Source organism: Heloderma suspectum, chromosome 7 (genome assembly GCF_057233095.1).
Source record: "Heloderma suspectum isolate Gila_16-S chromosome 7, 16-S_ref, whole genome shotgun sequence".
Taxonomy (NCBI): Eukaryota; Metazoa; Chordata; class Lepidosauria; order Squamata; family Helodermatidae; genus Heloderma; species Heloderma suspectum.
The window spans coordinates 122881824-122908883 of record NC_139464.1 but is presented as its reverse complement, the minus strand read 5'-3'; the positions used below and the strand labels follow the sequence as shown (position 1 = coordinate 122908883).

At 45.2% G+C, this 27060-nt stretch overlaps 1 protein-coding gene across 17 annotated transcripts in view; it reads left to right on the top strand.

The window, feature by feature from the left end:
* The window catches only part of LRP6 (LDL receptor related protein 6), a 179443-nt gene that overhangs the window by 137721 nt on the left and 14662 nt on the right, over positions 1-27060 (top strand). For 14 of the 17 annotated variants that reach the window (XM_084811356.1, XM_084811353.1, XM_084811354.1 and 11 more), the window contains 3 exons: positions 6185-6310; positions 10304-10540; positions 24768-24878. In XM_084811356.1, the coding sequence (XP_084667482.1) occupies positions 6185-6310; positions 10304-10540; positions 24768-24878 (474 nt within the window). The other 3 variants (XM_084811359.1, XM_084811350.1, XM_084811357.1) reach the window with 3 other exon arrangements.

Genomic DNA, 27060 nt, shown 5'->3' with positions numbered 1-27060 from the left:
TGTTGAAGCTTGTCCCCGCTGCCAAGGTTTCACCAAACAGGTCCACTGGAACAGGATGGACATACTTAAGGCGGCACTGTGGAAGAAGACTTTGGAAGCAGTTGAGGCGCCGACAGGAAAGATGTCCCAACTGCAGTCACATATGCAGGTGCCAGTTGAGCCAATCGCATCTTCCTCACAAGAGAGGCAGGTGTTCGAGTCTTCTCCTTCCCCCACTCCAGCTCTAGTCATGTGCCATCTGGATCTGCCTATGCCTGAACAATCCCCGACTGTTTTGATGGCTAAAAAGCTATCCAAGAAAGCATGGACTCTGAAATCGTCCTTCGATCCACAGAGGAAGAAAAAGAAGAAAGAGTTGAGGAAATTGCTAGTCTCCCCAGACAGCAGTCTCAATGATCCTGGCTCCTCCTCCACTTTCGGACTTCCCAATCCCAGTGGCTCCATCACTGCTGAGGCGGGAAGCGAGTTAGGTTGCTTCAGCGCTGGGAGGTGAAAGTAAAGACCCCACTACGTCTCGGGATCGTGAGAGGCATGATTCGGCCAGACGCTCTCTGTACTGTAGTCTTCAATGTTGAGAGGAATATTGGCACTGACAGTGCTCTCCAGGCTTGGTCGCATCCGATACATACCAGTCGAAGCATAGAGGAAGATTCCACCACCCGTCCCCATTACAGAAACACTCCTGATCGCCTGTTTCCAAGTGGGAGCAACATGCAGAATGACCTCTTCCCACCTGTTACTGGGAGGAATGGCATGGCAGACAGGACCATGACTACTATGACCTAATGCAGTATCTTGTTGCTGTTTCTCCTTGATATTGGAGCACCCCATCTCTCCAGGCCTCCCGCAGGTGATTGTGTCCTTCCTCCACCACCACCACCATTACCAGGCCCTTCACAAGTAGAGCACGGGATTCCTCCCCCACTTCCCTGTGATCTGCCACCAGCCAACATCTCTTCAGTGCCAGCTTGGACGTCAGTGGCCCAGCTGCATTCCCTACCTCATTTGGATGTAGAGGACTATCAGTCAGGTTCGATTTCTGTCTCTTCTGTAGCACCATTGGTATCATCGCTGGATGCAGTGGTGGGGATTCAGGAGGGCGCATCTCCGTCAGAGGACATGGGTCACTTCTGTGACCAGATTCTTCAGATGGCCCAGTCCTTAGGTTTAGAAGCTCAGCAGCCAGTCCAGAGGGCCAAGGACCCTGTCTTTGACGCTGCCTATACCGAGACAGCAACACCAGTGGCTATGCCGTTTCTGCCGGTGCTGTTGCAAACTATACAACTCTCTTGGAAGGCCCCTTCCTTGATGGCACCCACATCTAAGAAGCTAGAAAATACGTATCCTGTTCAGGAGAAGGATGTGCATTTTCTTTTTCCTCACCCTCGCCCTAACTCTATCATTGCTGAATCCTCGCAAGGCAGGTCACCTGTGGACAAAGAAAGCCAAAGACCCAATCTTATGGGGAGGCGGATTTACTCCTCGGCAGCGCTCAGCCTGTGGGTGGTAATCTATAAGGCCACCATGTTGAGGATTCAGCTATTTCTTTGGGAGAAGGTCTGATCGCTCTGTGACCACCTGCCCAATGACCAGAGGGATCTCACCCAAGTCTTCCAGTTGGAAGCTATGCACCTCTCAAGGCAACATTAATACAGCCAAGCACCAAGCAGATCGCTATGTGAAGGCCATGGTGGGTGCATTTGCACTGTGGTGGCATGCATAGTTGCGTCTTCAGGTCTTTTGCAGGAGGACAGAACTCGCATAGAAGACTTGCCCTTTGATGAACATGGGGTCTTCAATGTGAAAACTGATGCGAAGGTCTCAGTACAGAAAGCTAAGACCACAGCCGCTAAGATAGGGCTAGGACAGCCATAGGTGTCATCTTCTTACAGGCAGCAACGGTGGTATCGTCAACCAGTCTTTTACCAGCCACAAGGCTAGGCTGATCGACAGCTCAGGCAGCACTCATCCGCTGTACTGAAATGCCAATACCCTCCAGCGCATCCTAGGACCTGAGAGAAAGGTGATCATTCAAGTAAACACCATCTTTGGCTCCCCCCCCCCCACACACACTCTGTTTCACCCTTCTTCCTGTCGTCCCATGTTTGGAACTTGCCTGTTGCTTTTTCTTCCCCATTGGACCGATACAGTGTCAGACTTGTGGGTTCTTGCCATCATCCACAGGGGCTATAGGATTGAGTTCAGTGTCCTCCATCCTTTGAGGACATCTGTATTGCTCCCCCTCTTCTGTTCTTTTAGTAGAAGTGGGTTCCCTGCTGGTGAAGAGTGCTCTTCAGTGAGTATCCTTGTCACAACACCACAACGGCTTCTGTTCCCGTTACTTCAGAGTGCCAAAAAGGGATTGAGGACTTTGACTGATCCTAGATCTACTTGATATGAATTCATTCATTGCACCAAGAAAGTTTCAAATGATGACACTGGCATTGATCCTACCACTTCTCAGATGGCAGCACTGGTTTGCATCTGTGGACCTAAAAGACATGTATTTTCATATTGCAGTGGACAGATTCAGCCAACGCTTTCTCCCCTTTGCCATCAGTCCAGATTCTTACCAGTTCACCATTCTACCTTTCAGCCTTGCGACTGTGCCAAGGGTATTACGAAATGCATGGCCGTCATCTGTGCTCACCTCCACATCCAAAGGGTGAAACTCTACCCATACTTGAACAACTGGGTGCTGGTTGCCCCTACAGAAGTGGAGCTCATCAGGGCAATTGAAGTTACTCTGAGATTGCTAGACACATTAAGCAGGTATATCAGTGAGGAGAAGTCGAATCTACTATGGGTCTACCTTGCAGTGTTTTCTGCCTCACATGTGCCCATTGAGGGTTCTAGAGTTTTCTCCCACCCTCTCAGTTTCTCTGAGGGGCGAGGAATCTTGAGCCTCTGATTCAACCAGTAGCTCAGTGGATCCTCTCGATAGTGCTGAAGGCGTTGACAACTAAACCATTCAAACCTCTGGCAACAACTGAGCTTTGCTTCTTGTCCTGGAAGGTCGCATTCCTAGTTGCGATAATGTCTGCTCATTGTGCCAGTGAGAGTTGTGCTTTCCGGGTTGACTCGCCTTACACAGTTTTCCATAAGGATGAAGTCATTCTTTGCCCCAAAATAGCCTTTTTACCTAAAGTAGTTTCTGAGTTCCATTTAAATCAGGACGTCTGCTACCAACGCTTTTCCAGTCCCTGTCTCCACCCTTGGAATCTACTGTGCATACCCTGGAAATTCGTAGAGTGTTTGCCTTTTACAAGGCAAGAACAGAGCCGTTTCATCAGTTCCCAAGATGTTTCTATGGTATGGATGCCTCTGGAAGGGACTCCTGGTGTTGTCTCAGTGTTTACTGTCTTGGGCAGTGCAGGTGATAAAGCTGGTGTATGAGATTACTGGATTGGAATCCTGGAGCCAGGTCACTGCAAATTCAACTCAAAGTCAAGCTGCCCCTTCCAAAGACAGGTGCCCCTATCGGACCTTTTTCTGGGCTGCGACTTGGTTGCAACTATCCACATTAATAAGACATTATTCGTGCTCAAGCAGACTGCACCTTTGGATCGGTAATTCTCTCTACTATAATAACCCTCCTCCGGTAAGTCAGCTTTTACTCTGTCTGATGCACAGAGACCACGAAGAAGAAAGGTTGCTTACCCATATTGTAGTTCTTCGAGTGGTCATCTGTGCATTCACCCAACCCACCCACCGTCCCCACGTGATTGTCCTATTTGTTCAATGTTGGGTACCGAAGATGTTTCTTCTCGGTCCAAGGACAAATGTTGATTATTCAGAACGTCTACATTGCCTTAACTTTTGTAGATACTTTTAAAGTGATAGAAACTGCTTTTTTCATTTGGACAACCCCATCCAGTAGGCAATCTGTGATGGCCATTGTTATGCAAGAGCTTACACCGGTGCAACTCCCAGCAGCTATGTTTAAAAACATAGTTACAACAGTCAGGAAAAGAGGTAGCATAGCAACAATAGCCAACCCCCACAGAGTCTCTGACAACTAGGATGTCCCCTACCCATCATACATTACTCACAACTCTTCATTAGGCATGCACAGAAAGCCTCAAACAACAGACAATAATCAAACACCAAGTTGATGTCATTTAAACTGTTCCCTGTTCTTTCCCACGCAGAATGGACAAGCAGGAGGAGGCCAATTATGTAGGACTAAGAAATACAAGTCCCAGCTTGTTCCCTTGGAGAGTCTGAATCCCCCCATAGCTGTTATGCCTCAGCCTAGGTAGTAGTACACAGCAGCAAATGGAAAGCATGGAAGCAACTGTTGTGCAATGGAAAGGTCAAGGGGCACAACAGTTTAATTAACCCGCCATTTGCCAGGGTTGTGTGCCACCACCATTCTGAATAGGCAGCCTGCAATTGACCCTATTGGAGGTTGCTCCGTGACGTGTGGATCCGGACACTGTCAGTTAATTGTGGGTTAAACTCATGGCTCAGACTGCCTTGTCTTTATTTAGAATGCAGTGTAAAATATTTTCTTGGGGGAAGGGGATACTCATATGGATTCTGGCTAGAAAATAGTGCACTCCTGGACGGTTTCCCAAAACAGTAGGATTTATTTTTCAGGATAAAAAGATCAGAATGTTGGGGTGATCAAGCAATAATAAAATGACTTAATAACAGCAATATAAATAACTCATATGTTATAAGTGAAACTAAAATTAGACAGTTCCCCTTTCCCATACCCCTTACAACTTCTCCCCTTCACACACACACACACACATATACTCTGTCTCACTCACAGTTTTGATTGTAGAAGCTCTGCAACAGCCTTCTTCTCAGATTCCATTCTCTCCTAGGCACAAATATTTTGAGTAGCTCTCTCTTCCAACTGTCTGTCTCCCTACTCCTCAGTCACTCTCCACATTCACCAACTGCATTGTTTTGCCGTTTCTTCCTCCCTTGCACATCCTCTCCTATCTTCCTGTGAAATAGCCAAATTCAGCCACTCTGATTCCACCTCTCCTCCCAACTAACTGGCCACTCCCATATAAGGTTAATCACAGCAGCCCAAGTCCCTCTCGCACAGCCAGCTATACTGCACAGGCTTGTCCTCTTGACTGAAGCTTTGTCACTATTCCCAGTTCCTGTTAACTTCTCCTTCTTCCTTCACTAAAGGCAAACACAATTGCTGCCTCTTGGGCTGAGAGATAATAGCCCATCACCTACATGGTGGAGCTGACTGTACAGGAGGGGATTTATCTGACAATAGCTCCATTCCCAAGAGTCCACATGTTGTCACTTAGACTCCCTTCCTACTATCTCAGATTAGAGCTTGTCTCAGCCTGGCTTGAGTTTTTGCTCCCTATATTGCGTATCTGAGCAGCCAGACTCCAACTTCTGCCTAGATAAGAAGTTGAGATCATTTTCCTAACTTCAGTGCTCCTATGTTTCAGTTCATTAGTCTTTGTTGTTTTAAATGAGTGTCGTGGGGTGGGACTATCATCTTGAATATTTTTGGAGTGGGGAGAGGAAGAGTAGTGCCTTGCCATGTTAATTTTAGAAAAATGGTCGAAGGGAGGTATTACTACCCACTCTCACAGACAAACAAGCATCGTTGCGATGTTACAGAAGTGGCCCAAAGGCATTGATTCTGCCGCTTGCCTTGTATTACCCAGATTTCTTTGGGGTCTGTTTGAAGGACAATTCATCAGTAAATTTCTAAAATGAAAAGTGTGGGGTCTTAAACCTGACTGGATGTCAGACTAACTGACAATTTATCCTCCGTAATCCCAGACACATGACAGCAGATAGTGATTACATAGTGATGCGAGTTATTCTGCAGATAGTTAGAGGTTACTTCACATTTCTGGGAAGGAGCCATGGTATTGAAAATACGTCCTGATACTAAACTCTGGCAGGTCCTAGTTCAAATTAATCCTTATCTTTGTCCCTACTGCTGAAATGTGTTCTTTCAAGAACTGATCTTTCAAGAGGAAGATTGGTACTGGTGGGCAAGCCGATTTCTACTGAGGTCTGTCTGCCATTATTAGTTGTCACATTGAAGAATCTCCTGATCAGTTTCTGAGGAGCCCTAGAGTGTCTTGGAGCTTGATTCGAAAGCCACCAATGCAGGCTATCTTTGATTTAAAAAAAAACCAATTTCAATACGTGAAGTGTGCTTTTCCACTCTTATTTTGTTTTGCAGGGCAGCACCCCTGTTCCCAAGATAATGGTGGCTGTTCGCACATTTGTATTGTGAAAGGTGATGGAACCACACGTTGTTCTTGCCCAGTGCACCTTGTCCTGCTTCAGGATGAACTTTCTTGTGGAGGTAAGGCTTTTGTAAGGTGTCACCATTTCCCCTTATGTAAATCAATACCTCTGATGTGGGGCACAGCTAGAACATGCTAGCTGTATGCAGTAACATGAAGCCATAAATGATTGAAAGAGAGGAGAAACAGGTGAAGAGGAAGACTCTTATAGTAGACACTTAAGCATTTGGAGTGGGGTGATGGAGTGGAGAGGGTGCTTCTTTCTTTTTGTGCTCACTAGGCTGTGTGTGTTTGTGTGTTTGTACTCCCATTTTTATAAACTATTTTAAAATCTACATCATGAAATCTGAATTCTCCCGTCTAAAACCATGCAAATAAAGATTGATTATGCAAAATTTGGCCACTTTTACTACTTGCATAATTCTGCTTTTGCTAGTGAAAGGACTAACATTGAAGCCTTTCTCCGACATCCCTTTGGCTTCTGAGATTTCAGCAGGTGATCGCTCACAAACACTTTCAAGTGTATGTTTGCAGTGTTTTAAAAAATAATTATTTGGAAGCTGTATTCTTTACTTTTTGGAATTGCAAAAGCCCTCTCTATAGTTCCTCTGCTATTCCATCTTTAAAAACTACCAGACAAAAAAGTTTCTGAGTGAAACCTTACTACTCTGTTGAATTAGAGAAGAAGGTTGTGTTCTGATAACCTGAAGAATTTTTGGATGACCTCTCCCTGTTTTTGAGAACTAGGTCTTAGATTCTCCTGTAACTCAGCTCTTTAAGACTATGCATATTCTAATAGATATGTCAATGACTTTTCACTTGGCCTCATAAGGTACTTTTTTCCTCAGTAAGGATTCTTGAAATTTTGGGTTGTCCCCCTTTAGAAGCTTACCCAGGCTGGAGATCTTACTTGTTTGGTGGAAAAGCAGGTAGGAGTGCCCTGCTCTACCACACTCAAAATGTACCTGTGATGCAGATGTTCCACACAGATATCTGTTTGCATGGAGGGCCAAATAGCACAATCTTCCCCACTCTTTTTGAAAAGGGTTGAGCAGTTCCAGCTTATGCTTATACAAGTTCCCACATGAAACACGCGTACTGCTTATTCTGGTAGAAGTGTTGTAGGTGCTTACCCCATCCATCTGGTTAAGCATCTGAACTTGGCCAGAATATACCTGATTTTCAAGGTCTCTTAATCCATACTTAGTGGTCTGGTCCAGTGGTAATGCATCTGATCTCTTGACCAAGTTTAAGAGTGGGCTTTCATATACTTCCTCCTCCTCCTTCCCTCTCCAATTTGAAAGTGGCACTCCCTTCTCTTTCAGCTTTAACCATGGTTAAGCATTACATCTGCACCAGTGCTAACTCTTAACCAAGACCTGCAAAACCCTGGTTTTAAACTCTGATTAAATTTTGAACCCTTCTTAGTGTTAACATAACCGTGACTAAAGCCAGTGCAGATGTAAATCTAAGCCATTTACATCTGCACCATCTGAACTGTGGTGGTGGTGGGGTTTGCGCTAGAGATGGAAGGAGGGTGGCCTGCTCTTGATCTCTTAACCTTGGTTACTTGCTGCACTCCTGAGGCTGGACTTTTTTTTAGGGCAGTTTAGTATTTCCCTCTGTGTCTCTGAACCTTATTGATACAGAGAGGAAGTGGGAGGGTTTTGATGTATTATGGCTGACGTGAGTTGTGTTACTCTGCATGTGAATTAGTTAACTGGCTTCCATAGCAAACACAGTTGTGTACAAGACAGTTACATACTTCAAGAAGATAATCTAGGCATGTTTTTTCTAGACATTCAATCCTAGACCAAAAAGAGGTTCACTTGTGGGTTTCGTTTTGTTAAAGGGAGATAAAACTCTACATTTACACTACATAAGGTCAATAGTAACTATAGTTCATGTTAACTAAGTGTGAACAGCTGCACTGAGATAGCAGTAGCCGACTAGAAGGACCTCGGGCGTGGGGAAGAGTCTCTTTCTAAAACAAGCCTGACTGCATGCAGTCGTAGACACTGAGTCACAGTGTATCCATCTGCTGTACGTTATATCCCTTTTAATGTTTTCGTTTAGAGTTACTGTAGAGCACTGGAACGTGAGCCGTCTTCATGAACACAACTGGGTTGCACTAAAAGCAGTGCCCTTCATGTCCACGTGGAGCTTGAAGACATAATAAGGGGTTTGCTATTGTGCCAGCGGAACTGTGGGTTGTGAGATACCGTTTTTGAGATTTGGGTGTACGTGTCTTCTTCACAATATTGGTGCCAAATGGTTTAGATCCTTGCAGACCTGAGAGACTGTCACCTTCCTCTGTGCCCACATTGCCGCTGGCTCGCAGTGCCCAAGAAGAAAAAGGAAAACACTTCGAAGGTGTGGATCTGGCCAGACCTGCACTTTCAGAAGCCCTTTGTGTGTTGTGAGGGCTGAACTAAATGGAACGTTGTCTGATTTCTTTGTGCGTGTGTGTGTGTGCACGTGTAAGTAACTTCAAGACCTCTTTTTGCAGTGGGAAGCGATGCATAAATTTAATAAATAATAATATTAGGTCAGTCGTTATGCTCCCCTTCCTCTATGTGCTTTGGCTAAGATTTAAAAAACGTCTTCATAGCACCAAGCCTATCAAAGGATGCTTAGGAGGTGCCTTTTCAGGGCCCAGTTACATGCTACCTTTCCTGTGTAGTTCTGGCCTTGAGTGTAGGGTTTCTCTGGAATATTTCACATATTATCAGAGGAGGGGGCTATCTGGACTGAACCACTACAGTGGGGACTAGGGGGGCTTTAACCTCCCTCTACTGTGGTTGATCTGGATTGGGGGGGTCCAAGCCTGCAATTTGCATTGCCAAAAAAGGACCCATTTATTAAAGCCCCCCTACCCCATGCTGGGATCCCAATTTGGATTGAGCCCCCTACACTGGCAATTTCCCTGCACTTAAGCCAGAACGATTCAAAAAAGGTAACATGTAGTTTGGGTCTCAGTGTGTTTATTTCTAGATGACTAAACAAAACTCAGAATGGAATGCTTATAGGAAATAATGAAAAGTATTCCTATTTGCACTGGGGACAGTCCAGTGAGATGAGTAGAAAAGGTGTAATTCAGTAGATGAGACCAAAGTATTCCCTCTTCCTAACAGTGCCCAGCAAAACATGATGTAAACATATACTTCTCTGAGATAAAAATTTCCATAGGATATTCCATACTTTTGTCCTACATTTGCTCAATTATTTCGCTTAGTATACTGTGTAGATTGAAATATCCTAAAATAATGTTTAAAGCTCATATAGTACTATATTTGCCCCTGCCCCTGGCATAGGAGTAATGGAGCATGGTTTTCAATTCATGCCTATGTTTATGTAACTAAATGGGCCAGTGTTCAACTCATGTGTGTCAAAACAGCATAGCAATGGACTGATGGATTTCTCATCAGCAAATGAAGGGGGGGGGGCAGGGAGAGAGATTGAGAGTGCATACACAAGCAGATGTTACAAAAAGATCTGCAGTGAGCCATGGGATTGTCCGCTCCCTCCTCAGATAGAATGATCATCCCCTTCCCTATTTAACTACACAACTTTAAAAACATCGTATATAGCAAGAGAAGCTAGAAAAGGCAGCAGGAGAGGGAATGAGCCTTCTATCAATATCTCCTTGGGGATAGTCCTAGAGGAGAAAATAACGTAAATAGGCCCATTAATAGTGCTAGGTTGTGACTGTTTATTGCAGTCTCATTTTTCTTAAACTGTACGTGGATGTTGCTCTTGAAATCATGAAGATCCTGAGATATACATATTAGCAACTGTGTATCTAATAGAGGCTCTTCTACTGTGTGAGTCCCATAGTTTCGTTTGGTTGTGTGCTGATGTACAGCCAGTGTTCGGTCACTGTGGGAGAGAGGTAGAGATTAGAGTCCATCAGTGCATAGTTCAAACAAAGCCTTATTTTCTGTTTTCCATAAATGTAATTTATACCTTCCCACAGAGATTTGCCACTTGATCAGACATTTACTTATTCCTTTTCCATCCTTCTGAGAAAAAAAACCCATTTTTTGTAACAGAACCGCCAACATGCTCCCCGCAGCACTTCACATGTTTCACAGGGGAGATTGACTGCATTCCTGTAGCTTGGCGCTGCGATGGGTTCACTGAATGTGAAGATGCCAGTGATGAGAAGAACTGCCCTGTGTGCTCAGAGACCCAGTTCCAGTGTGAGAGTGGGCAGTGCATTGACAGCGTCCTTCAGTGCAATGGAGAACCAAATTGCCAGGATAGCTCGGATGAAAAGAAATGTGAAGGTATTAATGTTTCCAACACATGGAATAGCTGCTTAAGGGGGTGGGGGGAACAGAGTTGGAAGTGAAGGAGAAGAAAAGTGACAACTTCTAACACAAGCTTGCAATATTTATTTCAAACAATGAAATTTGGGGTGAATTGTTTATTCTAGTGTGCTACAACTAGTGCTGCAGGTACTCTGCACAACAACAAAAAATTAAATTCTGAGCCCAGGAAATCCAGTTTCAGTGCTAAGAGTAATTAAATTCTGTAATCTCTAGAAATCTTGTAAATTAAATGAATCTGTATAGCTTGCCTTCTGCTATTTTTATTTTAATTTTGTTTGTAATTGGGAAAGGCAAGGAACTACGCAGGGCACGGCAGCCGTTTTCCTACAGGAGGACAAGGATACCTTTGAATGGGTTGCTTCTCCCACCTTAATAGAAAGGAGCTATACAAATCAGACTTGTGAATGCTTTTCTATGTGGGAGGGAGCCCCCACCCAGATCTAATCCTGCCTAGCTCCAAGGTACAAGGCGTTGGCAGAGCGCCACCATATTGCTTATTTCTTCAATTTATGTTCTGTTTTTTTTCCTAAATTACCACACGAGATTTAGTCAGGTTGTAGTACTTGCCAATAGACTCTAGGAAGTAGTGACAACTGTAACTCACCCTGATCCACAGACAGGGAGTATGTCACCTGAGATTATTAGTGGATTTGATAAAACAAGGAAAGTTCTGGGTGTGATAATATCACTTCATACAGAAAAAGCGTCTGACAAAGTGTACTGGCAATTTATTTTTTCCACCCTGTCAAAATTCAGACTCGAATAAAAAATTCTTTACTCTTCTTCAAAGTCACAGGTGATGTTCAGTGGAATCCTGTCAAGTCCATTTTCTTTAGAAATAGGTATACACTTTTCTCCATGAATATTTAACCTCTGTCTAGAACTACTGAGGAATGTAGTCAGACAAATTAGGAATATTTATGGCCTTTTACATAAAAAAAACAAACCCGGAGTAGAAAACAATTTTGTACTCAGATAATTTTTTCACAAAAACCTGAATCTTCTGTACTAATAAGATTAATTTACCCCTTTGGAATACTTTTCAGAGATACTATCAATTGGAAAAAATCTGAACTGCTCCCCCTGGGCACTAAGACTTCCTCTAGTTTAAATTCTAGTAAATTGAATGTAAGCCCTCTCTCAATCCAAATATCCCGCGACCTGGAAAGATGTGCTTCACTCAGATTAATCATCTGGGGGAAAACTAGCACACTTAAAATGAACATTCTGCCATGCATAATATATAACCTTTATGGTATACCCACATATATTCCCAAGCTGTATTTTCACAAATTTAGCATGGTATTTCAGAAATGTATTTGGGGAACCTGCCCTCCACCCTCGATTTTCTCTTAAGTGTACTGACCACAGGGGGAGGCTTTAACTTCCTGTATTTTACATTTTTATCACAAGGCATGTCTCCTCTCTTGCACAAATAAATGACAGCCCTTCCCTCTTTGGGTAGTCCTAGAAGCTGCTTATTTAACACCTCCTTTTAAATTGGATGGCACCAGGTTCCACCCAGATAAACAAGAGATTGTTCCACCTACAATTCTGGCGGCTAGAGAGATGTGGCATACTGTAGCTCATCAATTCCATTTTGACTTATGGACACACACCAAAACTCTGTGGTGCAATTCAGACTTGAAAATAGCCAAGCAGCCTTTCCTTTGGAAAAGCTAGTCCAAATGTGAAATCCATAACTTAAGACTAAGTATAGGATGTGAGGGTGAGTTACTGTCCTGCCTAGGCCAAGTCCCATCAGGGCTGAGCTGAAGACCTGTGTTGTTCCAGCAACCAGCAGACCTTAACTGAGAGCTGATATAACCTAGTCTCCCAAGCCTACCTGCAACTGGTTAGTGTAGCTTTCCAGGCCTCTCTACTCCTGAGGAGCCTGTTACTCCTGAGGAAGCTGGTTCTTTGGCCCTTGAGGTGCACACTTTGTCACCAGGTGCTGTCTGCACCTGCAGCTTCTGGCATCAGCACTGTCTGGGGCTGGAAGGTGGTTTGACCTCTGCCTCCGCAGGCAGGGCATCCACTGCAGATCCTTTCTGGTCTGCCTCTGTAGACAAGCCTGGCACAGTCTCTCCTGCAATGCTGGGGGTGTCCAGGCTATTGCTGGGATCAAGGGGCTCTGTCTGCTCCATTCTCTCCAATTAAAATACCTGTTTGCATCCATGTATGGCCCTTTACCTTTGAGTGCTTCTGAACCTCCAGTTTTATTGGACGAGCCAATGGAGTCATCATAAGTTACCAAACCTACAGTCGCTACCTATAAGTGACTTGGAATGCGCTAAACTAGCTGTCTAAGGCTTCAGGGGGCAGCAGAACAAGGAACTGGCGTGCCCTATACATCCGTGCGAGTGGAAAGTAGCTTTAGCCTCTCTGCAGTCTGTTTTTCCAGACTCAAAACTATGTCTGATACAATAAAAATGTGTGTTCTGCATATATATTGGACTCCTCAAGGCTTTTTAGAAAGAAATTATCAGTTTCAGCCATATTTATTTATTTATTGGTGTTGGTGGCACCCGTGATGGTTCATTCGTCCGTGTGATGCGGTGGCCTCTTTCTGGTCAGATGCTATTTTATGTTGTTCTATTTAGAAACCTTGTTGAAAGTTGCAGATGTTCAGGCACTCCTAAACTATATACCCACGATATGAAAGCTGTCAGACAGTCACTGTAAATGGGTTCTGCGAGACTTCATGATTGCCAAGAGACTTGTGCTTCAAGGATGGAATGATAAGTCTCCACCACCTGTTATTCAATAGACTGACAGTTTTTCCGAGAAATGTATATGGGCAGTAGGATTGCATACAGTAACTTGCATGCATAAATAACTTTCAGTTTTCAACTTAGTATTGTGAGCTAAACTAGGCAATTTGTGACAGCAGTTGTTGCAGATGCATCAAAATGTAAACCATGCTATTTTACTCCTCTTCTTCTCCCTCCTTTCCCTTTTCCTTCTTTCCTCCCCTTTCCCTTTGTCTGTTTATTCTTTGTTATTTATATAAAAAGTAGGAACATTTAATAAAAGCTATTAATACTAAAAAAAAGAAGTCTTTCCTCCTCAAAAAATCAGAAGGAATCAAAGGAGTTGCAGTACTTTTTAAAGTGGAGAGTATTATACCCCCTCCCTCAGAAATTTGGAGAGAGTGCAGTATCTCGTGAGGCAGCTGAAGAATTCCAGACCCTATTTGTGTGTGGAGAGTTTTATGCACTTTCCTCAGAAACAGAAGGGGCAGTGAGCTGTCTGGGCAGATACTCCTTTTTACCACCTTTTTTCTCTGAAGCCACTAGAACAGGAAAAGCAGTTTGTTCTGTTTAGGGAGCTGCCTGTCTCTCCCAAGCCCTGAGAGGCCAGCAGGGGCATTTCGGAGAGCAACAGCAGAAGAGCCTGTGGATTCCACTAGATGACCACAATTTTATAAGTTAAATAAATAAAGAAAGCCTCATGACTTTATAAGGAGTTCAAGGGTTCCCCTAGATTGCCCTGTAGCTACATTGGTTTGTGACATTATTGATTCCAGATCGGGATAAAACTAAATAAATACTCTGGTCCTATGGAAGTCCCATGAGGCCTCGGGCTTAGCCAGTAAGGTGGCAAGGTGCTTGCAGCAATGTGACCGACCAGGTGCCCTCTCGATCCCTGCCCCTCTTGGCTAATAAAAGCTAGCCGAGGGGGTATGACTGGGTGGGTTCACGGAGTGATAAATGCTTCCCTGTGGGAAGGGGTGGTCCCTGCTGTCCTTAAGGAGGCAGTGGTGCGACCGCTCTTGAAGAAGCCCACTCTGGACTCAACGGTATTAGACAACTACCTCCCAGCCTCAAATACCCCTTTCATAGGGAAGGTACTTGAGAGGGTCGTGGCGGAGCAACTGTAGGCGCTCTTGGAGGATACTGATTATCTAGACCCATTCCAGTCTGGGTTTTGATCTTGTTACAGAACTGAATCAGCCTTGGTTGCCTTGATGGATGACCTTTGTTGAGGGAGGGACAGGGGGAGTTCATTCTGTTAATTCTGCTCAACCTCTCATTGGCTTTTTATACCATTGACCATGGTATCCCCCTGGATCGACTCCGTGGGATGGGTATCAGAGGCACTATGTTACATTGATTCCAGTCCTACCTATGGTGCCAATTTGAGAGAGTAGCATTGGGTGACCATTCCTCAGCCCCTTGGCAATTGAGCTGTGGGGTTCTGCGGGGTACCATCCTTTACCCAATGTTGTTTCACATCTATATGAAGCCACTGGGAGTGGTCAGTAGGGGCTTTGGAGTGAAGTGCCATGCTGATCACATGCAGCTCTATTTCCTGGTGACATCTGAATCAGGAGAGACTGTGTAAGTCCTGAATCAGTGCCTAGACTCAGTAATGGGCTGGATGAGGGCCAATAAACTGAACCTGAATCCTGGCAAAACAGAAGCCCTATGGGCGAGTGGTTCCCAGGTCTGGGAGATAGGTTCATTGCCTGTTGTGGATGGGGTTGCACTCCCTCTGTAAGATCAGGTTTGTAGTCTGAGGGTTCTCCTAGATCCATATTGTCACTGGAGGCCCAAATGGATGCGTCGGCTCAGAGTGCCTTCTACCAGCTTCGTCTGATTCGCCAGCTATGGCCTCTCCTGGACAGGGATAGTACAGGCATTAGTAACGTCAAGACTGGATTTCTCCAATGCACTCTGTGTGGTGCTGTTGTCAGGAGCTGCCCCATATCAGCACGTAACTCCTTTGCTGAGGGAACTGCACTGGCTGCCTATTCGCTACCAGGCCAGGTTTAAGGTATTGGTGTACAAAGCCCTAAACAACTTGGGACCAGGATACCTGAGAGAGCGCCTTCTTCTTTACCAACCTGCCTGGTCACTGAGGTCATCAGAGGGCATGCCCCTGATGGTTCCACATGGACCCATGGCCCTACTGGAGTCTGCCAAGAAAAGAGCCTTCAGTGTGGTGGCCCCTTTCCTGTGGAACTCCCTGCCTTTGGAGGTCAGGCAGGTGCCAACTTTGTGTTGTTTTCATCACCTCCTGAAGACATTGCTATTTCAAGAGGCCTTCCTTGAGTGACCAGCCGTGGTTTATTAAGTTCAGAATTGGTTTCTTTTAATTCTTTTAATTGTGTTAATTGTTTTAATATGTTGTTTTATTATTTTATCTTTATTGTTCACCGCTGTGAAATCTTTTGATGTGGAGCAGAATATAAATATTGTAAATAAATAAATCTCTCCTTTTACCAAGGTTTCAGGCCTTTGGCCCAAGGAACTCCTGGAACATGCTTCTCAGGAGAACAGAGTTCTTTGTAAAGTTTCTGCAAGTTAGCTCAGGCTTCTACTTGTGATGGTAGATACAAATGTAGATGCTGCACTCTGGCAGCAGATATGGTCAGACTAAACATTTAGCTTGGAGAGTATACTTTATGTCTGAGGTTGATTAGTTTTTACTCCTTTCTTTGGTAGGTACTCCTTTTGGAGAGTCTTTGAAGATGTTTAATAGGCTCAAAGGGCACGAAGAAGCTCCTTTCTCTGTTCTCTAGATAAGAACTCTTCCAAGCCTTTTATTAGTTCCTTATGTCCCATTAAACAGCAGTTTACTAAGAGGATGGCAAAAACAACAGAATGTTGTGGCACCTGAAAGGCTAACAAATTTATTATGGTATAGGACAAGTTTTCATAGACTGTAGTCCACTTAATCGGATGCAGTCCACTTAACTGGGGGAGTAGAACAGTAAATACCGAGTTCAGATGGAAATGAAGTGCAGAAAACACAGAAGTGATCATTACCTTATTAACAGTGGCCAGTCACAACACAGGCGCTGGGTGATAAAACTGACATCTTTGTATCGGTGAGCTGGTTAACATATGTAGTATGAGAAAAAAAGCACACCTTTGTCCCAGTTCAAGTCACAGGAGATAGGGTTAGACCTGTTGGTGAATTCTTGCTTAGCAGTTTTGCGCTGCAGTCAGTCTTTGAAGCTCCTTTGTTCAAGAATGGCCACTTTAAGGTCAGTGACAGAATGTTCTGGGAAGTTGAAATGTTCCTCTACTAGCTGTTGTTGTTTTTTAACATTGCCATTTCTGATTTGTAACCATTCTTTTGCATAACAACTGACCAGTTTCTCCTGTGTAGAATGCGGTTACTGCTGTCAAATGATGGCATATATCACATTAGAAAATAAGCAGGTCTATGAAGCCCTAATGTTCTGGATGACATTATTAGGTCTTGTAATAGTGTTGCCAAAGTAGACACGGGGACAGAGTTTGCATCTGGGTCTGCCACAGTGTCTGTATTTCTGTTACATGCTCTCTTGTTGTTGGTGAATAGCAGTTTTAGGTTGGGGGGCTATGAGAGGGAAGTGTCATTGTCTAGGATGGGCTATTTGAGTGGTTTTAGCTGGGGACTGTGGGAAACAATGAGTGGCGTGCTTTCTCTTCTACGTCTGATCTGTAGTAAATTATTATTGAGGGCTCTGTTGATCTGTTTTTCACTTGGTTGGGTTGGTATTATAGTCTGAGAAATGCTTGATTTAAGGCTTTAGGTTGTGAGTCTATATCTGATTAATCTGAATAGATGTGGTTGTGTTTTAGGTCTTGGCTGTACACAATAGATTTTGTGGTGTGTTCTGGGTGGAAGCTGGAAGCATGTATGTGTAATACTCAGCGGGTTTCCATTATAAGGTGGTGGTTATATGTCCATTATATAGTTGTACAATAGTGTCCAGAAAATGAGCCTGTTGCATGGACTAGGCTTGGATTGATGGTGGTATGAAAGTCCTGGTGGAACTTAATAATGATAGTCAACAGTATATCTCAGGTAGAGGAGAATCTTTTGGAGATGGGGGCTGATGAAGAAGTGTTTTTCTACATCAGCCATGAAGATGTTGGCATACTGTGGGGCCATGTGAGTATCCGTGGCAGTGCCATTGATCTGAAGATATACGTTCTCCCCAAAGCTGAAGTAATTTTGGGTTAAGTACAAAGTGGCAGCGTTCGGTGGCTGGATATGCTGCAGCATCATCATGAATGATATTCCTGATAGCTTGTAGTCCATCTTTGTGGAGGATGTCAGTGTAAAGAGCTCCAGCATCCACAGTGGCTGGTATGGTGTTTTTTGGGAGATTTGTCAGTGGATAGGACTTTCCTCAGGAAATTGTTGGGCCCATACGTAACTCTTAAAAGTGCAGTCCTGTGCATGTTTAGACAGAAAAAGTCCTACAACTTCCAGCACCTAGCCAGCATGGCTAGCTGGGGCGTGCTGGAAATTGTGGGACTTTTTTCTGTCTAAACAAGCATAGGATTACGCCCTAGAGGCTGTGGATAGCATCTCATTCTGCTCAGCTGGGATCGTGTGGTGAACTGTCTTGTTTGCTGATTAACTTGGCTTGGGCACAAGTGCAAAAACCCTCTTTGGGAAAATCTAATCCAGTGTTATGACTATCTAAGAATTCTTCCTGTAGCGTTGATATGATGCTTGTTTAGTGTCACTGCACCGTCCAGAGGTGTACTGGCAAGGTGGTAGTTGTGCATTGGTACACTGTTTAGTGTCATGGTGGAAGTATTCCTTAAGTCCCTAGACAGCAGAAAAAAGGCTTCTTGGTCACCACAGGCTTCTGAAGCTTACATTAGCCAGAACCAGTTGGGTGCCTTACCTGTCCATAGACAGTTGGCTGATTTTAAGGCTTTCAAGAAAACTCACAGGGGTCTAAAACTCACAGGGGTTTGATAGGTGTAACTCTTCCTCCATAGTATAGGTTCAAGGCAAAACGTTTTTAACTTCTCTGAAGAATCCAATGTTTTCTTGGATATCAGGACACTGGTATCCTGGGTTGAGAGAAACAGGTCTGTCTTTCAACCCAGTATTCAGGTTATTGATCAGGTACCTCTCCAAGAGAAATTTTCAGGTATTTACTCCATTTTTCTTTTGTTAAAATAAGCAGTCACATGGGAGTTCCCAAGGCAGTCACTAGCACCCACATAGATCCCTTGGAAGGAGACATGGATCTCTTTGGAACATGGGTTCAAGACCCACTGAGGGAGGAAAAGACTCTTAGGTTCTTCAGCAAGGGAATGCTCTAGCTTCTGCAGATCTCATAGGAGCATATAGTCATTTTGCCCTACCCCTGAAGATCCTCAGATAGCTCGGAGGTAGCAATTGTGGAAGCAATTTTCATTAATACATGGTGCTTCCATGCCAACTTTTTTCTACTCCTGGGGGGTGTTTTTTTGCAATTGTTGATGGCCTTCCTGTTGACTCACAGGTGTCTGGATGCACATTAATTTATCTTTACATAACTATTGCATTTACCTATCCATTTTTCTACAGAAATTCAGATGACCCTGCAATGCAGTGCTCATCATTTCTTGTAAATCAGTAAAATATTTGTTGGGTTTCATGCCCCTTGGGCAGGCAACAACAAGGGATCCACATTGCTTGCAAAAGAGTGGATTTTATACAATTTCTGATCCTATCTGATCACCACCCCTTACATCATCCTTCTCCAACCTAGCACCCTCTAGATGCTTGGAACTACAGTTCCCATTGTCCCTGCCCATTTTGGCTCTTGGCTGAGGATGATGGGAGTTGTAGTCCAAAAGCATATGGAGGGTGCCAGGTTGGGGAAGGCTTTCTTAAATTTTATATTTGAAAGTTTGCTTTTTGGTAACCACAATTTTCTGTCCTAAGCCTAAACATTCCAAGGGAAGTGTGTGCAGGACTTTGAGGGTGCATTTTAAAATCTGAACAATTTTATCATTTCTCTCCACTCTTTTTCTAGCCAGGAAACGTTTGAAGGGAGCTTTGGCTGGGTTATTAAAGATCTGTATCTCCCAACCATACAGGCTCTGCAGAGCCTCACTGCCTGTCTAAAGCTGCCTGAACTAGCATGCCTCCTTTAGTTAACTATAGGGCTGCCACTTGGGTATCCATTTCTTGAGTGGGAGCTACAGTAATAATAGTAGTAGTAATTGTTGTTATTGTTGTTTATTGGATTTCTTAGTTGCCTTTCTCTTTAAAAGACCGAAGGTGACTTATAGCACAATTATTAAAACATGCACACGCACAATATAAAATAGCTAAAAACAATTTCCATTAAGGTACCAAAACGTAATAAAACAAATCAGACATCAATACAGGCCATAGCCCTAACCACTGATGCATAAGCAGCCCATCCTATGCCTTCAGATGCCTGGGAATAGAGGAAAGTCAGAGCGAGTAGCAGGGACCACTGAAAAGGCCCTCTCCCTTGTTCTCATCCTCTCAACCTCCCTGAAAGGAAGCACTCTGAGGAGGGCTACTGATATTGATTGCAGTGTGCGGGTAGGTTCACTCCAGGAGAGGCGCTCCGTCAGGTACTGCACTCCTGAGCCGTATAAGGCTTTATGCATCAAAACCAACAGCTTTCATTGGGCTTGGAAACACAGGTAGCCAGCCAGCGCAGGTAGGCCAGAATTGGTGTTACGTGCTCGGACTTGGGGTCCGCATGGTCAGTCTGGCTACTGCATTTTGCACTAGCTGCAATTTCCAAACTGTCTTCAAAGGCATAAGAGTGCTTTACAGTAATCAAACCTGGAGGTTACCAGTGTATAGACTACTGAAGCCAGGTTATCCCTGTCTAGATAGGGATGAATACATTTCTATAGAACTTTCTGCAGCAAAGTACTCGACCTGCATTGTTGTGGCATTATTTTACACTTCCCAGTCTGTGGCCACTAGAATAATTGCACTTTTTTCTGCGCTTATCTTCAGTAGTATCTTTGCCAGCACGGCTGTGGTAGTCAAGATGTACATCAGTATGCTGAGCTCTAAGAGTATGCATTTCCTTTACTCCTTCTGTCAAGACTCTGGAGAAAAATCTCATCTTGTTATTGGATAGGAATGCAAGATATACAATACTAGACAGCCTTTGCCTCTTTTGAAGCAGTCAGGTTACAAGTACTCAAGAAAGTGGTTTGGAGATATACACAGAGAGATTCCAGCCCTGGGGTCAGTACCACTTTTGAACACCCCATTTGAGAATACCAACCTCCACTGTAGGAAAAGGGAAAATTGGGCTTACTGTGATAAGTTCCTTTTCTACAGTGGGTGAAGCATCCTACCCACCCTGGACAGAGGTTTCTCTTTGCTGGAGGGGATAACCCATGGTCTTCAATTCTCGGGGTATTTCAGTCATGAAGATCCCCACACTTCATAGATATTTTATTTACTGTTCTTCTGTCTTTAAGAGTTACAATCCCTGAATGCACATGGACAGTTGAGCAAGTTAAGAGTTATCACTGTCTTTGATGCTATGTTACCTGCCAAAACTGGAAGAGACCTCTCTCACACAGAAAAGCATAAAAGGTAGCCATGTTGGCCATAAGAAAAATTCTAAACTCGATAGTAGTCTAATATCGTTATTAGGCCAGCCCAAAATGTGCAAGCTTTTGAGATCTCCAGATCTCTTCATCAGGCAAGATGTTACAAAAAGCAGGTTATGGGGATTGAGGTGGTGGGGTGTGTGTGTGACACCTCTCACTTGATGTTGAAGTTCTGGGCTGATCCTGAACTTAGGCATATTCATTGACCTCTGGATCAGACCAGACACACAGGAGGCCCTACAGAGCACCAGGCACGACACTCTTTTCCCATTGTTTTCTAAGCAGATGACACTGCAAGGCTTTGCATGTAGTACTGCACAGTGCAAGTAAAAAGCTGCACAGCCGGAAGAAGTTTATGCAAATAACGATCCACAAGAAGCAGTCGGGTGTTGAGCCACGCACCATGCCACATTAGGACAAGTTGGCAACAATTCTGGACAGGAGGGATATGACACCTGCAGTGGCACCACCTTGTCACATCCATTGACAGTTATTGACTGACTGACTGACTGATTGATTGATTGCATTTCTATACCGCCCAGTAGCCAAAGCTCTCTGGCTGGTTTACAAAGTTAGACGTTGCCCCCTGAAGCCCATCCTTTCGCCTGCAGGGATTCCTCCTCGCCAACACCAAGGCCATCAAAGAAAGTGTATGCTTCACGGAAAGAGGTTCCCGTGGTAGGGGACCCCTCTGTGGCGCGTCCACCCATTGCAAGTACACCCAAGCAGCGTCACGTCAGGAACAGTCTCTCGACTTACAGATGCTGCACCCCCAAAACAAGGTTTCGTGTGGAATCGGTCACAGAATGGCCTCCGACAACTTCGGCTGAAGGTGCTCGTGCGAAGAAAGGAGAAACCATGCCGGCCGCTGTGGGAGCCCAGCGCTATTTCCCTCACAAGCCACCACTTTTGCTTCAGGGACCAGCAGCCCCACTTACTCCTCCAGTGCGCTCAGCCCAAGTGTGCCTCAGCCGGTGCAGGGAAACCCTGCCGCCGCTGCAGATGGGGGATCAACGGCTCCCTCCCAAGCATGGGATGTGGACTGCATCATTCGTGACATGGTCTGGGCCTCCTTTCCAAGGACGATGCTATCCAAGATTGACCTCCCGGGGATGCTGCTATGGACTTTTGCAGGTCCGACGTGCTGGATCCCAGCGCTCTCCCGAGGATCTCTATGCGGCAACTGTCCCAAGAGAAGGAGCAGCTCACGCACCACATAATAGCAGATCTTGATAAGCTTGTGATGTGCTCTGTTGCCCATATGGGTGCACCTCTGCCCAAGGGGCTGAACAGAGGGGTGGCAAAATGCCAGCATTGGAACAGGACTTGCAGGGGACGGGAAAAGAAACATACAAGGTTTCCATGAGCTTGGATTTCCTTGTGTGGGGAGCGGGGGCTGGATTCATCCCATACAAAAATCCTCGCTCTGGAGGGTAGGGGGGCAGAGTTCTATAACTGAAAGTCCTTCTACAGCATGGTTTTGCAGACGGCAGCTTCATGGGTGTGTATGCTGGTGTTTCTGGAAGAAGTCATGACACAGTTATCTTTTGGAATTCACCTACATAAGCTAGCCACAGTTCTTCACACCCCCACCCCACCCCCGGTCCGCATGCACCCTCTCATCCTGGGCAACCAGGCTTTGCTTCTTCAACCTTGGCTCATGGCTCCATACCACGCTTTGAGAATGCCCATAGGAAAATCTTCAGCTACCACCACAGCAAGGCAAGACTACCAGTGGAGAGAGCATTTGGGCAACTAAAGTCATGGCACTCCTTGTACACACTTCTGGATGTTGAGGAAGACCTAGTAGCAGATGTTATTGTCGCATGCTTCATGCTGCACAACATCTGCGAATTGGGAGATGACGTGCTCCTGGAAGACAATCCTGACCTTCCCAGGCCCAGGGCTCAGAATGATGCCATTGATCCCAGCACCAGCAGCCCGCCCCACGCCCTCTGAGTCCCCACTCAGAAACAGCTTCATGCTTTGAAGCACAAGCAATACAAGCAGTGATTGCTGACTTCATCTGGGACCATTATCCACATGTTCTCTGTGCCTAACTACCACGTGGTATCATGCATGGCCATTAGGTGCTTCCCCCCCCCCAAACAAATGAAGGACTTGCCTGCCTCTTACATGTACCCTGAGCAACCTTTTAGTAAATTTTCTTTTGTAATCCACACCAGTTGTGTTTTTTCATCTAACATAAACGAGGGAAACCTGCAACTGCTTTGGAACAGTAAAGGAATCGGGCAGGGGGGGGTGGGGGGGTGGGGGGCATAGGTTGAAGACAACAGTGAGTGAAGTTGAGAGTGGTGGCTATTCCAGTACCAGCTGAAGGGTGACAGAAAACACTGCCTCTTTGATCCATACTGCTAAGCCCCACTTCAGAAGTTTCCGAGGGGGCAGGGGTTGGAAGACTAGGAAGTAATGGAGCAGTGGGAACTTTGATGTGCCAGAGGGGGGTGTATGGAAAGGGGGAGGGGTGTGTGCAGATGAACAAAAGGCCAGAGCAGCGCTGCTAGCAGGAAGGCAGAGCAGCGGGGTGGAAACATGGAGGAGGGTGTTGAAACATGGAGGAAGGCAGCGTCGCACTGGGAGTACAGCGATGGAGTCCTGTGGCTCCCCCTAGCGCTTGCTGAGCACAGTGAGGACATTTTAGTGCTCACCAAGGCTCTAGTAGACAGCAGGCGTCCCAGGGGGTGGGAATTATTATTCTGCTAGAACAAGCCTTCAAGGGAAACGTCTAATCAGGATAGCACAAGCGTTCCCAGGAGCAGCCGAGCATTCAGACATGCTCAGACATGAGCAGACCAATGGCAAACAGGCTTCTGACATATTGAAGACTTGCCAGTCGTTGCTGACCCTTCTGTGCCGTAAAGACTCCAGGAATATGTGCTGGGAGCAGGCAAAGAGTGCGGAGGAAAACAACCCATGGCCTGCAAGAAGAAGCCACGCTGCGGTCTATTGTCTGTTGGCACTGCCATGACTTCGCCATGGGTAAAAACCCACCGTGGCTTAATTAGACCATCGGCTGTTGTGTGAACTGGTCCGTGGTGTCTGCATGATCACAATCTTGAGAGGCAAGCGGGAGGAAGGGCCTGCAGACATTCAAATATGACACTAGGAAGTGATGTGATGGTTTCGGGTTTCACCTGGAGCTGCCCCTAGGGCTGTTAGAAGAAAGAGAGGCAAATATAGATTCCCCATTTTTTAAAATAATAAAATCCAGCTGTAACTCAGAAAGAACCCCTGCCTATTGGAATGAGTGGGGGGAACAACCCACTTGAGGATATCCTCTGTCAATTGTGGAAAAGGAGCTTACAGTGTTGTCCAGTATTCTATTTCCTCTTTCTCCCCTTCCCCCTTGACGATTGAAAGCACCCCACCACCCCCAGTTTCTGAGGCTTCGGCAGGCATTGCTCACACACTTCCATACGTATCTCTATAGCCAAAAGTGATAGAAATCTTGAACACAGAGATTCTCTGGAAGCTGAATTCTGCCCCAAACACCGCATTCTGGCCCAGAGGCTTTTTGATTTGTGAGGAGTGCTATCTGTCCCATCCCAGTTGACAACCTTTTCTCACTCTTCTGTGAGTTTACTTTTCTCTCCCAGGTGTGTAGCGGTCATCCTTCAGTTAGCATGCGATGGGACAGGGCAGTGATTTCTCTGTCTTACATATTGTTCAAGTGTGATGTTCAAATGTAATAAGTTCTCCTGCTTTAGAACTCATAAAACTGTAGGCTTTGATACTATTTTTTTTATGCTGCATATTTAGCTTGTTTTGTTATTGCTGTCGTTGACTAATCATGGGTTCACTTTCCCCTCCTCCAGTGCTTTGTTTAACAGATCAGTTCCGATGTGCCAGTGGGCAGTGCATTGGGAAAAACAAAAAATGCGACCACAACTTGGACTGTAGTGACAACTCTGATGAACAGGGATGCTGTAAGTATGTGAAAATTTACGTTTTAATGTTATGCTGCAACAACTGTTTCAGCCCAGTTCATAAATTATCTTGCTTGTGGAATATAGAAGATGAAAGTAAGCTTTATAGTTTTTGGCATAAAGCTATAGCTAGCTCATTGAAGCTGCTAATGATTTCAGAATTCAGTATACACTGAACACAGTATACACAGCACGCGCACGTACACAGAACACAGAATAAATCTCCTCCTCTCGAGGGCTGTGGTTTGCATTTTCATTCGCGGCTAAGCACTCCTACATGCTGTTGCATACAGACTTTATCAACATCTCTGATGTTCTAACTGCACACTTTACTCTAGCCACACCGGTGTGCAGTAGAGGCTGGTGGCCAATCGGACTAGTGGGGCAGAGTGAGGGTCAACAGAAGCGGACCCAAGAGGACAACAGATGAGCCACCCACAACTAGTTTTCTACACACCCTCTTCTGTCCATGCAGCATAGCTGTTCTTTAAGGCATAAAGCGAATGAGAGGCAAAGGAGCATTTAAAAGCAGGAAATGTGATCACTGAGACACACACTCCTTGAAGACGTGAATCTGGCAAACCACAGCCAAAACCAACATGTTTTAAAAGTGGATTGCACTTAAAAAAAATTAAATGGTCTCCAAGAATCATTAATGGCTTTGAAAAAGATCACCAAAATGGATTCCACAACCCATATTGTTGTAATGCCTTTATTGGGTCAACCAAAGGATCAAGAGGGAAAATGTGCAAGCCTTCAAGATCTCCAGGTCTCTTCATCAGGCAAGATGTTATAAACAGCAGGTTGTATATATTGGTTGGGGGGGGGCGGGATGGGGAGGAAAAATGCTGACTAGATGGTGAAGTCACTTTGTCTACAAGCAAAGCCCCAAGCTGGAATGTGGGAGGAGCAGAAGAGATCTGGAGATCTTAAAAGCTTGCACATATTTTTTGAACTTTTGGTTGGCCCAATCAAGGCATTACTACAGCAATATGGATTTTTGAATTTTGAAAAAGATGAAATGCTCCCCCAACCCCCAAATACTGTTTTTAAAAAAATACAAATGACCCAAATCCCCAGAAATTTATTTTAAAACAATACAAATGACCCCAAGAACCAGAACTAGCTTTACCCAGTGCACCCACCACTCACTAACCCACGAGTGGCTCCTTTGTAGGTTGCTGAGCGTGACACCCAAACCCAGGCTTCGCAACACAGAAGAAATTCAAACTTACACAAGCCTCCCTCCCTCCCAGTTCACACACTCACTCACTTATTGGCTCAGCCTCTCAAATGCAATAGAAGGCACAGTCACTCTCAGCTTGTGGCATGGTCTCCTGTGATATGCCGCAATCTGCGCAGGTCTTAAGGAACAAACCAACCACCAGTCTGCCCATCTTGCTGCCTGGGAGAAAAGAGACGTGGCTGGCTCTGGGACTCCTCCAGCAGCAGCCCACCCACCCAAGGTCTCCGAGCCTTGCTCCTCTGCTGGGAGGCGCAGCTCATGATCTCCCTTCCCATGAGCCCTTCCCTTGGGAAGGAGAGGCCATATCTGATTGGGTGGCTCAAGCTGGGCCTGAGTTGAGGAATTTTTCTTTTTGCCAATTCATGGGTGTGCAGGCCTTCCAGGAACCTTTCTGCCCAGCACGCACATGCACAGTTCCAAGAATGAGCTGCTAGCCAGGAGTTCCTTCCTCCTGGTCCCACCAGCAGCTGGCACAATATTGCCATGCTGCAATTTGCAAGTAGTAACGTGATTTTTCAGGGAGGGGGAGGGAGTAGCAGTTTGCAGCCCCCTACTGTCTGATTCCCACCGCCCCTCACAACCTGAAACAGCATCCTTATGGCATTCCTCTACCAACTAGCTTCAGCGTATTGACCATGTGGATGGCTGCTATTGTGTGGAAAGATTCAACATTCTTGCTCTATCGTCCTGGCAGACAAGGGCATGAAAACGTTCCACATGATGGTGATCATCCATTGCGCTGGAACCTTCTGAATGGGACAGCTGGAGGATGCAATTTGGCAGCCTCCCTATGGTAAAGTGATGTGTTCCAGCTCTTACTTTCCTCATCTAGCTAATATTACTTGTCCCCATTCTCAGACAAACTGAAGCTGTCCTGTTTCAAGTATTTATCTACAATTAAGTTGATTCCACCTCACACCAGAATGCTGGACAAGA